This window comes from Bubalus bubalis, chromosome 4, assembly GCF_019923935.1.
Source record: "Bubalus bubalis isolate 160015118507 breed Murrah chromosome 4, NDDB_SH_1, whole genome shotgun sequence".
NCBI lineage: Eukaryota > Metazoa > Chordata > Mammalia > Artiodactyla > Bovidae > Bubalus > Bubalus bubalis.
This window is the reverse complement of record NC_059160.1, coordinates 110,106,704-110,119,299: the sequence shown is the minus strand read 5'-3', so window position 1 is coordinate 110,119,299 and position 12,596 is coordinate 110,106,704. Positions and strand designations below refer to the sequence as shown.

Genomic DNA, 12,596 nt, shown 5'->3' with positions numbered 1-12,596 from the left:
GCAGTCTTTAGTGATACTGTTGATATTTCTACCAGTTCAAACAAATGTGTTGACACCATCAAGGCAGTGAAGGTGTTTTATAGAATGGTGCCTCAAAGCCAGTACTCTGGAATCAGAATTCCCAAGTTCAAATTCTGCCTTTGATACTTACCAGCTTACTTCTCTACAGCTTAGTCTCCTTATCTGTAAAATGACAATAATATTATTATCTATACTTCACAGGGTTCTTCTTAGAATTAAGTGAAATAATCTGTATACAATTTCTGATCATGGTGTCTGTCACAAATGAATTTTATACATGATCAATACCACTTCACCAATGTTGGGCACCTCTTTATTTCCTTCAGGTCCAGAAATGATTACTCCATCAGACTTCACTGCAATTGACATGCTAACAACAACGACAGGTTTGGAATGTGAGGTATGACTGAGTGATATCTTCAGCTATCTCTCATTTCCTGATTGTGTCTATTAATGTTTCTGTATCACTATCCAAACACTATTAAAATTCTTTTGGTATGCTCTCAAGTCTTTCTTTGTTAAATTAAGTATGCCTTCAGTTCAGTTCAGTTCAGTCGCTCAGTCATGTTTGACTCTTTGCGACCCCATGAATCACAGCATGCCAGGCCTCCCTGTCCATCACCAACTCCTGGAGTTCACTCAGACTCTTGTCCATCGAGTCAGTGATGCCATCCAGTGCTGGGGTCCAGCCCTGGCTGATCCAGGGTATTCGAAGCGGGGACGGCGTCGGCGAGGATCAGGATACAATAGCTTCAATTAGATATTAATTAGAGATGTAAAGGGTAATAGAATGAGGATAGCTCAGTAGGAAAATTCATTAGAGAAAAGAGGCTGAGTAGCTTGGTTTACGCGGGAGACCAATAAAACTTCAAGACAAGAAGCTTGCACCACTTACGTAGGCCGCAGGCATCCTTCCGTTCTCCCGAAGGAGAGGAGACACTGAGGCCTCCCCGGTCGGATCTTAGAAGCCCAGGCATAATTAGTAAGCATGGCGGGTTCTGCGCTCCAGATGGAGACTCAGCCAGAGTGAGAGAGAGAGTGACATGGGGAGACCAGAATTTCGAGAAACTGATCCCGATTCTTTATTTTCCATGGTCTACTTTTATACACTGAGATGTTATGCAAAAGTCACACGGGGTCAGCAGTCCTGACTTTTATCAAAGTCAGGTGCTTCATACAGATGTATACAGAGGTCTTAGGGGTGTTACATCATCTTCTGGCTAGGGGGGCCTGCTGACAATTTATGACCCTCTCCTTGTGACAGCGGTCAGTCAACACTTATTTCTCCAGGGGTGATTATTCTTAAAACAGACGCCACCCAAATAAAGTTACATTCCTATAGGGTGAGGGTGTAGTGGGTTTTAGTTAAGGAAAGAATTTACTTAGCCTAAGGTCTAACGTGATTAATATCAAAGGTTAATACTTATTTCTTCTATATATTTCATTAATGTGTGTAAGGGCAGGGGATATGGAGACTTAGCAACAAACATTGGCTCAACAAATGAAAAACTCTTCACCAATACAATTTCTAATCAGCCCACTATACTTATACTAATGGTTTTCTAACTTTTCTAAGGAACCTGCTTTTAGAAGGTTTAAAGCGTCTCTTGCCTCTCACGGTTGGGAGGCTGTGAGCAATCACATGTGGCCGGACAAGCCTGTCAGGCAGGCTAGAGAACCTTCAGAGGAGTTTGTAGGTTAAAACACTCTTGTCATGCCCAGGAGTTTTTATTAACTGGAGCTCTAGGTTAACTCCTTCTCCGAAAGAGGTGGTGGGGGACAGCCCCCCATAAAGTCAGAGGTGTAGGTGAGAGCACAAAGTAGTAAAGTAGGCAGGCTCTGGTTATGGGGGTAGATGCTCGAGGATTTCCAGGGGGACTCCTGAGGCTCGATCCTGCCTTTTCATATGTCGAGCCTCCTTCCTCATGACCTTTGCCATGGGCGGAGTGCCTCACGCCGGCCCCCAACAATCCAGCCATCTCATCCTCTGCCATCCAGCCATCTCATCCTCTGCCATCCCCTTCTCCTCATGCCCACAATCCATCCCAGCATCAGGGTCTTTTCCAATAAGTCAACTCTTCACATGAGGTGGCCAAAGTATTGGAGATTCAGTTTCAGCATCAGTCCCTCCAATGAACACTCAGGACTGATCTCCTTTAGGATGCCTTCAGTTCAGTTCAGTTGCTCAGTCGTGTCCGACTCTTTGCGACCCCATGAATAGCAGCACGCCAGGCTTCCCTGTGCATCACCAACTCCCAGAGTTCACTCAGACTCACGTCCATCGAGTCAGTGATGCCATCCAGCCAACTCATCCTCTGTCGTCCCCTTCTCCTCCTCCCCCCAATCCCTCCCAGCATCAGAGTCTTTTCCAATGAGTCAACTCTTCGCATGAGGTGGCCAAAGTACTGGAGTTTCAGCTTTAGCATCATTCCTTCCAAAGAAATCCCAGGGCTGATCTCCTTCAGAATGGACTGGTTGGATCTCCTTACAGTCCAAAGGACTCTCAAGAGTCTTCTCCAACACCACAGTTCAAAAGCATCAATTCTTCAGCGCCCAGCCTTCTTAACAGTCCAACTCTCACATCCATACATGACCACAGGAAAAACCATAGCCTTGACTAGACAGACCTTTGTTGGCAAAGTAATGTCTCTGCTTTTGAATATGCTATCTAGGTTGGTCATAACTTTCCTTCCAAGGAGTAAGCATCTTTTAATTTCATGGCTGAAGTCACCATCTGCAGTGATTTTGGAGCCCCAAAAAATAAAGTCTGACACTGTTTCCACTGTTTCTCCATCTATTTCCCATGAAGTGATGGGACCAGATGCCATGATCTTCGTTTTCTGAATGTTGAGCTTTAAGCCAACTTTTTCACTCTTCTCTTTCATTTTTATCAAGAGGCTTTTTAGTTCCTCTTCACTTTCTGCCATAAGGGTGGTGTCATCTGCATATCTGAGGTTATTGATATTTCTCCCGCCAATCTTGATTCCAGCTTGTGCTTCTTCCAGTCCAGTGTTTCTCATGATGTACTCTGCATATAAGTTAAATAAGCAGGGTGACAATATACAGCCTTGACGAACCAGTCTGTTGTTCCATGCCCAGTTCTAACTGTTGCTTCCTGACCTGCATACAGGCTTCTCAAGAGGCAGGTCAGGTGGTCTGGTATTCCCATCTCTTGAAGAATTTTCCATAGTTTATTGTGATCCACACAGTCAAATGCTTTGGCATAGTCAATAAAGTAGAAATAGATGTTTTTCTTTAACTCTCTTGCTTTTTCCATGATCCAGCAGATGCTGGCAATTTGATCTCTGGTTCCTCTGCCTTTTCTAACTGTCAAATATTTCTTAATAATTAGATTCTGGTTACACTAAGAAAAACAAAATGAAATGCAAATGACCTCTTAAAGATGAGTCCTTAATAACAATAATTTTGTGATAATTAGGTATAATAATAATTACATGTGTTAATTAGATAATTTGTTAATTTACAATAATAATTAAATGTGATTCCTTAATAATTCTTTAATGATGATAATTCTTTATAATAATAGGGTATATTTCGGGTTTCTCTATAAACTGGGCATTCAAAAATATTTATCAAGCAGCTACTATATACCATCTGTTGATCTGTGCACATGTTCAGTCATGTCCAACTCTGTGCAACCCTTTGAACTGTAGCCCACCAGGCTCCTCTGTCCATGGGATTATCCAGGCAAGAATACTGGAGTGGGTTGTCATTTTCTCCTCCAAGGGATCATCCATCCTGACCCAGAGCTCAAACTCGCATCTCCTGCATCTCCTGCATTGCAGGCAAATTCTTCACCTGCTGAGCCACTGGGGCACTGAGGAAAATGACGAAGATATACGAGTACAAGATAAGCTCACTGAATCCCAGAGCTAGTAATTGTCTTGGCTGAGACTTTAGAAATTATCTTCTTACTCCAAATATGCCACTTGTTCTGATAAACCAGTTATTTATCCAACTAACATTTATTCAGCACTATTGCTGGCTAGGAGCTGTTCAGGTAAATTACTGCTTTTACAGAGTTTACATTGTATTGGATTCTAAAGTAGACAATAAGCAAAATTAATTTGCCAAGTTATATAAAACATTGTAGAGATTGGTGCTCAGGAGAAAAATAAAACTATTTTCAATGAAATGATTTTCACTGATCCTCATTAATAGAGTAACTGTTACTTTAAAGAAAAAATCTGAAGAAGTTGAGAGAGTGAACCATGCAAAGAACCATGCAAAGCAATCCAAGCAGAGGGATCAGCAAGTGCAAAGGCCCTGAGCTAAGAATGTACCTAACAACCTAAAAAAAATGAAAGAATAGCAAGGAGGTCATGCAGCGAGTGCGGAGTGAAATAATAGGAAATAGATTATGTAAGGCCTTGTGGATGATTGTAAAGACTGTGGCTTTCATTCTAAGTGACTTCGAAAGAGCAAAGGGAGATTTTTGAGCAGATGAATTATATGATCTGCATATGTCATCTGCAGATCTGAGGTTATTGATATTTCTCCCGGAAATCTTGATTCCAGCCTGTGCTTCCTCCAGCCCAGCGTTTCTCATGATGTACTCTGCATATAAGTTAAATAAGCAGGGTGACAATATACAGCCTTGACCCACTCCTTTTCCTATTTGGAACCAGTCTGTTGTTCCATGTCCAGTTCTAACTGTTGCTTCCTGACCTGCATACAGGTTTCTCAAGAGGCAGGTCAGGTGGTCTGGTATTCCCATCTCTTGAAGAATTTTCCACAGTTTATTGTGATCCACACAGTCAAAGGCTTTGGCATAGTCAATAAAGCAGAAGTAGATGTTTTTCTGGAACTCTCTTGCTTTTTCCATGATCCAGCGGATGTTGGCAATTTGATCTCTGGCTCCTCTGCCTTTTCTAAAACCAGCTTGAGCATCTGGAAGTTCATGGTTCACATATTGCTGAAGCCTGGCTTGGAGAATTTTGAGCATTACTTTACTAGCGTGTGAGATGAGTGCAATTGTGCGGTAGTTTGAGCATTCTTTGGCACTGCCTTTCTTCGGGATTTAGTTTGACCTTAAACCTGATTTTCTGTCTACGAAATAGGGAAAAATTTTAATACCTACCTCAGAGGGTGTTTTTGTGGAAATAAAATGGACTACTTAGAACGATGTCTGGAGCATAATAAGTGGATGCTACAGTTATTAGTATAATTTATATAGAATATAATTTATAAGCTTTGAAAAATCTTCAACTTTATCTAGAAGTATGTAAGCTATATGTAAAAAAATAAATTTTAATGATTCTATCCAGATACTGCCCAACTGATATTACATTTGATTTTTAATGAAATATTTGGATAATATTAAGTTGTTATTTTTTAAACTGACATTAACAGAAGCCTTAATCATACTAGCTTTATACAACATAATATGAAAGGTCAACTGCCACTGTTTTAAGTCTGCTTGCAAAACACTAATCTAGACAATTTAGGACAAGACTTCAGTTTTCTCAGAAGTTGAGTATGTGGGCAGTTCTGATATCAAATCAATATTAAGGTAAAATTAAATGCATCATACTGCTGAGTATTTTAGAGAAGATACCTCAACAAAAGCCACTGTGAAATTTTCATTGTTCATCTTTCAAAAGATTTTGTATTTAGTAAGTGTATACTATAGGCAATGTGAATGGGAAATTTAAAACATTAATTGAAAATGGAAAAAAATGCATTAATTTTCTTTTTTATTAACAGCCTCAACAATTTGATCCTGTTTATAATTGTAGCCAATATATATGTCTTAACATGGAATGGAAGTTGTACAACTGGTCTCTTAATTGCCCAAAGGACTTGGAAATGCCTGACTGTGGTTTCCGGGGAAGACCTGTTCAAGTAAATAGTGATATCTGCTGCCCTGAGTGGGAATGTCCATGTGAGTTTTATCAGTTTTAAATCAGGGGGAGATGGTTATTTTTTTGAAGCTATCACTTCATCAAGTCAAAGTTCATTTGACTTATGATTTTGGCTTCCAATAACTTTTAAAGTTGCTTTTTGTCAAACATAATAAAACCAATTTGAAAGATGTTTTTAAAGAAGAAGTTATTACTGTAATACAAATAATTAGTTAATAGACTAAATCTACTCTCTATCACTTTTTAGGTCGGTGTTCCATGTTGTCAGAACTTAGCATTATTACTTTTGATGGAAATAATGCAGCATTATATAGTATGGCTTCTTATATCTTAGTAAGAATTCCTGGGGAAGTTATAGTTGCTCATATTGAAAAATGTTCCATGAATCAGGTAAGTCATAATTTATTCTTGTGTCATTTATTCATAAATCTAGCAGCTGAAGTATGTTGCAACATTAGGTATTCCCACAATAAGAAGGGACTCAAGAATTCATTGAGATTTATCTTCTGGTACTTAAAACATGAATATATTTGAAGTGAATATATTTAGAAGCATATAATATTAATCCAAATAATGTTTTTAAAAGTCAAGTAGTGTATTTTTTTTTAAGTGTTTTATCTTTATACCTTTTTTTTTTTTTTTCCAGAATGGAAATTCATTTAAAAAGCTAGTGAGTATTTGGAAAATGTTTAGTAAAATTACTTCTATTTATTGCTAAAATTATGTTTAACTCCATAAAGTTTCAATTTTTTTTGCAATGAAGGCTTCCTCTGGAAGAGTCTCTGGACTTTGTTTTAAGAAGTTAAATTTGACCACATCTCTACATAAAGTACTTGTCAATCGGGTAGCAAGAAAGGTAGGAACACAAAGTTAAAACATGTCTTCACCTTAGATGAAACTGAGAAATTATGTAAGTACAGTTATTTCCCAAAAGAGGGGAATTAAGCATATCAGTGGATTTCCATTGCTACGATGTCTAATCATTCTTTTTACAGACAGTATAAAAATGTGTTTCATAATCTTATATATCTCCTACCATAACCTCCCAACTGTTGCAAATGTTTCTCCTTTTGTGAGGTTAACTGAAACCGCCATGTTAAACATTCTAAAGCTCTCTCGAGAATGTGAGTTGCTGAGCTTCCTAGTGTTAGAGTTAATGTTAGTGTTTCAAATTAGACAAAGTGGAAATGAGGTGAAAGAGGGGATCATAAGGTTGCAAAGAGTAGCAGGCAGCCAAGAATACCAGAATGAAGACCATGGAGAGAATAAATAGAAAGAGTAGTTTTGAAATATTGATACTGTTGAGTGATAGCTAAAATAATAAAAAAAATGAAGGAATATTTAAATTTATTGAAATAAATGGGAGAAGAACAATGCATCATTTAAAAGCTGGAAAGGAGCCTTTTGATTTTACAGGGAAAACCTTTATCCCAAGGAATTATGCTTCCCCAGTAGGAGTGCTGAGAGCTGGATAACTCACTCAGACATATAGTGCAGTGCGTGCTCAGTCATATCTGACTCTTTGCAACCCCGTGGGCTGTAGCCCACCAGGCTACTCTGCCCATGGGGTTCTCCAGGCAAGAATATTGGAATACGGTACCATTTCCTCCTCCAGGGATCTTCCCAACCCACAGATCAAACCCAATCTCCTGCATTGGTAGGCAGATTCTTTACCACTAGCGCCACCTGGGAAGCCCTCAGATAACACATGGTGCTCTCAAAAATAGAAGAAAGCAATATGTAAAGATTTAGCTCAAAATGGCTGAGATGTTATGTGTTTTTCAGAAATAATTCTGTTAGCACAGGCCATAGATTCTGAACTGGAAACAGTGTTAAAACAAGTCTATATTCAGTAAAATATCAGAAAGTTTAGGAGCAGTGACCCCATAGGAGACTGACCCAGACTTGCCTATGAGTGTCCAGGAGTCTCCGGCAGAGGCATGGGTTGGTGGTGGCCTGCTGCAGGGTGGGGGACACTGAGGTCGACAGTGTGTGCATGGGAGCTTTTGAAGGAGGTTGCCATTATCTTCATTACCTCCACCATAGTTTGGTCTCAGGTCAAACAACAGGGAGGGAACACAGCCCTCCCTGCCCATCAACAGAAAATTGGATTAAAGATTTACTGAGCATGGCCCCACCCATCAGAACAAGACCCAATTTTCAGTCAGTCTCTCCCATCAGGAAGCTTCCATAAGCCTCTTATCCTTCTCCATCAGAGGGCAGACAGAATGAAAACCACAATCACAGAAAACTAATCAATCTGATCACATGGACCACAGCCTTGTCTAACTCAATGAAACTATGAGCCATGCCATGTAGGGCCACCCAAGACAGACGGGTCATAGTGGAGAGTTCTGACAAATCGTGGCCCACTGGAGAAGGGAATGGCAAACCACTTCAGTATTATTGCCTTGAGAACCCCATGAAAAGGCAAAAAGATAGGACACTGAAAAATGAACTCCCCAGGTCAGTAGGGGAAGAGTAGAGAATTATGCTACTGGATAAGAGTAGAGAAATACTCCAGAAAGAATGGAGAGACAGAGCCAAAGCAAAAAACAACCCCCAGTTGTGGACATGACTGGTGATGAAAGTAAAGTCCGATGCTGTAAAGAACAATCTTACGTAGGAACCTGGGATGTTAGGTCCATGAACCAAGGTAAATTGGAAGTGGTCAAACTTCCAGGAGATGGCAACAGTGAACATTGACATTTTAGGAATCAGTGAACTAAAATGGACTGGAATGTGCAAATTTAACTCAGATGACCATTATATCTACTACTGAGGGCAAGAATCCCTTAGAAGAAATGGAGTAGCCCTCATAGTCAATAAAGAGTCTGAAATGCAGAACATGCGTGCAATCTCAAAAATGACAGAATGATCTTGGTTTGTTTCCAAGGCAAACCATTCAATATCATAGTAATCCAAGTCTATGCCCCAACCAGTAATGCTAAAAAAGCTGAAGTTGAAAAGTTCTATGAAGACTTACAAGATCTTCTAGATCTAATACCCAAAAAAAGATGTCCTTTTCATTATAGAGGACTGGAATGCAAAAATAGGAAGTCAAGAGGTATCTGGAATAACAAGCAAGTTTGGTCTTGGAGTACAAAATGAAGCAGGGCAAAGGCCAACAGAGTTTTGTCAAACAAAGCACTGGACATAGCAAAAACCTTCTTGCAACAACACAAGAGACATGTGTTAGACATCCCATGGACATCACCAGATGGTCAATACTGAAATCAGATTGACTTTGTTCTTTGTAGCCAAAGATGGAGAAACTGTATACAGTCAGCAAAAACAAGACGGGGAGCTGACTGTGGCTCAGATCATGAACTCCTTATTGCAAAATTCAGGCGAAAATTGAAGAAAGTAGGGAAAACAATGACACCATTCAGGTATGACCTAAATCAAATCCCTTACGGTTATACAGTGCAAGTGACAAATAGATTCAAGGGATTAGACCTGACAGAGTGCCTGAAGAACTGTGGATGGAGGTTCCTGACATTGTACAGTGGGCAGTGATCAAGATCATCCCCAAGAAAAAGAAATGCAAAAAGGCAAAATGGTTGTCTGAGGGGGCCTTATAAAGAGCTGAGAAAAGAAAAGAAGTGAAAGGCAAAGGAGAAAATGAAAGATATACATATTTGAATGCAGAGTTCCAAAGAATAGCAAGGAGAGATAAGAAAACCTTCCTCAGTGACCAAAGCAAAAAAAATAGAGGAAAACAAGAATGGGAAAGACTAGAGATCACGTCAAGAAAATTAGAGATACCAAGAGGACATTTCATGCAAAGATGGGCACAATAAAGGAAGGAAACAATATGGACTTAACAGAAGCAGGAGATATTAAGAAGAGGTGGCAAGAATACACAGAACCATGCAAAAAATTTTCATGACCCATATAACCGTGATGGTGTGATCACTCACTTAGAGCTAGACATCCTGGAATGTAAAGTCAAGTAGGCCTTAGGAAGCATCACTATGAAAAAAACTAATGGAGGTGATCAAATTCCAGTTGAGCTATTTCAAATCCTAAAAGATGATGCTGTGAAAGGGCTGCACTCAATATGCCAGCAAATTTGTAAAACTCAGCAGTGGCCACAGGACTGGAAAAAGGCAGTTTTCATTCCAATCCCGAAGAAAGGCAATGCCAAAGAATGTTCAAACTACCACATAATTGCACTCATCTCACACACTAGCAAAGTAATGCTCAAAATTCTCCAAACCAGGCTTCAACAGTATGTGAACCATGAACTTCGAGATGTTCAAGCTGGATTTAGAAAAGGCAGAGGAACTAGAGATCAAATTGCCAACATCTGTTGGATCATTGAAAAAGTAAGAGAATTCCAGAAAAGCAACAACTTCTGCTTTATTGACTATGCCAAAGCCTTTGGCTGTGTGGATCACTACAAATTGTGGAAAATTCTTAGAGATGGTAATACCAGACCACCTTACCTGCCTCCTGAGAAATCTTTGTGCAGGTCAAGAAGCAACAGTTAGAACTGGACATGGAAAACAGACTTGTTCCAAACTGGGAAGGGAGTACATCAAAGCTGTATATTGTCACCCTGCTTATTTAACTTACATGCAGAGTACATCATGAGAAACGCTGGGCTGCAAGAAGCACAAGCTGGAATCAAGATTGCTGGGAGAAATATCAATAATCTCAGATATGCAGATGACACCACACTTATGGCAGAAAGTGAAGAAGAACTAAAGAGCCTCTTGATAAAAGTGAAAGAGGAGAGTGAAAAAGTTGGCTTAAAGCTCAACATTCAGAAAACTAAGATCATGGAATCTGGTCCCATCACTTTATGGAAAATAGACGGGGAGACAATGGAAACAATGAGAGACTTTATTTTTTGGGGCTCCAAACTCACTGCAGATGGTGACTGCACCCATGAAATTAAAAGATGCTTGCTCCTTGGAAGAAAAGCTATGACCAACCTAGATGGCATTTTAAAAAACAGAGACGTTACTTTGCCAACAAAAGTCCATCTAGTCAAAGCTGTGGTTTTTCCAATAGTCATGTATGGATGTGAGAGTTGGACTATAAAGAAAGCTGAACATCAAAGAATTGATGCTTTTGAATGATAGTGTTGGAGAACTCTTGAGAGTCCCTTGGACTGCAAGGAGATCCAACCAGTCAATCCTAAAGGAAATCAGTCCTGAAATTTCATTGGAAGGACTGACGCTGAAGCTGAAAATCCAATACTTTGGCCTTCTGATGTGAAGAACTGACTCATTGGAAAAGATGCTGATGCTTGGAAAGATTGAAGGCAGGAGGAGAAGGGGACGAGAGAGGATGAGGTGCTTGGATGGCATCACTCACTCGATGGCCATGAGTTTGAACAAGCTCTGGGAGTTGGTGATGGACAGGGAAGCCTGCTGTGCTGCAGTCCAGGGGGTCACAAAGAGTCAGACATGACTGAGCAACTGAACTGAACTGAAACTTACAGTTGAATGCATGGCTCTTTTGTATGCTAGAATATCTATATATATCTTTGACTTTCATAAGGTTGGTATATAATAGTGGGTAGGAAATAAGCTTGAACCTGGTCAGCACTATGGTTGTGAACATTTGGGTGGAAGGGCTTATTTTCAGCTTCAGCTGAACTGCTGATTGGTCATGTATTCAGTTGAAAACTTACTAACTTAAAAATTCATTTAGTGAGTTTATGTGATAAAATGAAACAGTTCCTGATCTCAATTAACTTGCAGTTGTGTGTGGGGTGCATACATGTAATTTTTTTGCCAACTAAAGGCAGCAGGAGCCAAAATGATAAGAGTCATGACCAAGATATCATGGAAACAGAGATAAGGCTCATTTAAATGCTGTGTATAGGAGGGTCAAATAGATATTTTTGGAGAAGGTGACACCTGAGATAAATCTTAAAGAATGAGTAGAAATTCAGCAGGCAAAGGATGTTTCAGCTTGAGGGTGGCAGTATGAGGAAAATTTAAAGATTAGAAATCGGATGGTTAGTTAGGTATAAATTTGAGAATTTTACGGATAGTTATATAGCTCATGGTTCATTGTCATCACTGTTAGTTAAAGCACTGTTTTCAAAGTAAAATCCTTAGATTGCTTATAGTAGTATTACAAAGAAAGCATGTTAAAAATATAAAATCTAGAATCCAGCTGAAACCTGGAAAGTAGAATTTCTGCACATCCTAATCTTTACCAAGCCTCACAGGTGGTTATTATGAACATTATAAGTAAAGAAACACTGATTTAGATCAAAGAGAGAACCCAGATTAAAGAAAACCTCCTGAAAAAAAGCTTTATCTTAAATTCATATTAGGAAGTAATAGTGTAATCAACATATATTGAGGGAAGCAAATTAAAATAGTATATAACTTAGAGGAAGGCTTTGTTTTGTAGAAAACAAAGGGCAATGTTGCTGTTTAGTCACTGAGTAGTGTCTGGCCCTTCTGTGGCCACATGGACTGTAGCCCGCTGAGATCCTCTGTTCTTGGGGTTTTCCAGGCAGGAATACTGGAGTGGGTTACCATTTCCTTCTGCAGGGCATCTTGTCGACCCAGGGATTGACCCCGAGGCTCCCGCCACATCCCCTGCATTGGCAGGCGGATTCTTTACCACTGAGCCACCTGGGACGCCCCCAGATATTGACTATAACAAGACACGAAAGAACAATAAAAGAATTAGGAGTTCTGAGAAACTGTGACAGCA

At 39.7% G+C, this 12,596-nt stretch overlaps 1 protein-coding gene across 1 annotated transcript in view; it reads left to right on the top strand.

The window, feature by feature from the left end:
• Nucleotides 1-12,596, top strand: part of OTOGL (otogelin like) — a 198,463-nt gene that overhangs the window by 146,508 nt on the left and 39,359 nt on the right. Inside the window, exons 37-41 of the mRNA XM_045165523.1 lie at nucleotides 348-421; nucleotides 5,749-5,926; nucleotides 6,154-6,296; nucleotides 6,553-6,576; nucleotides 6,670-6,762. Coding sequence (XP_045021458.1) covers nucleotides 348-421; nucleotides 5,749-5,926; nucleotides 6,154-6,296; nucleotides 6,553-6,576; nucleotides 6,670-6,762 — 512 coding nt within the window. The remainder of the gene's footprint in view (nucleotides 1-347; nucleotides 422-5,748; nucleotides 5,927-6,153; nucleotides 6,297-6,552; nucleotides 6,577-6,669; nucleotides 6,763-12,596) is intronic.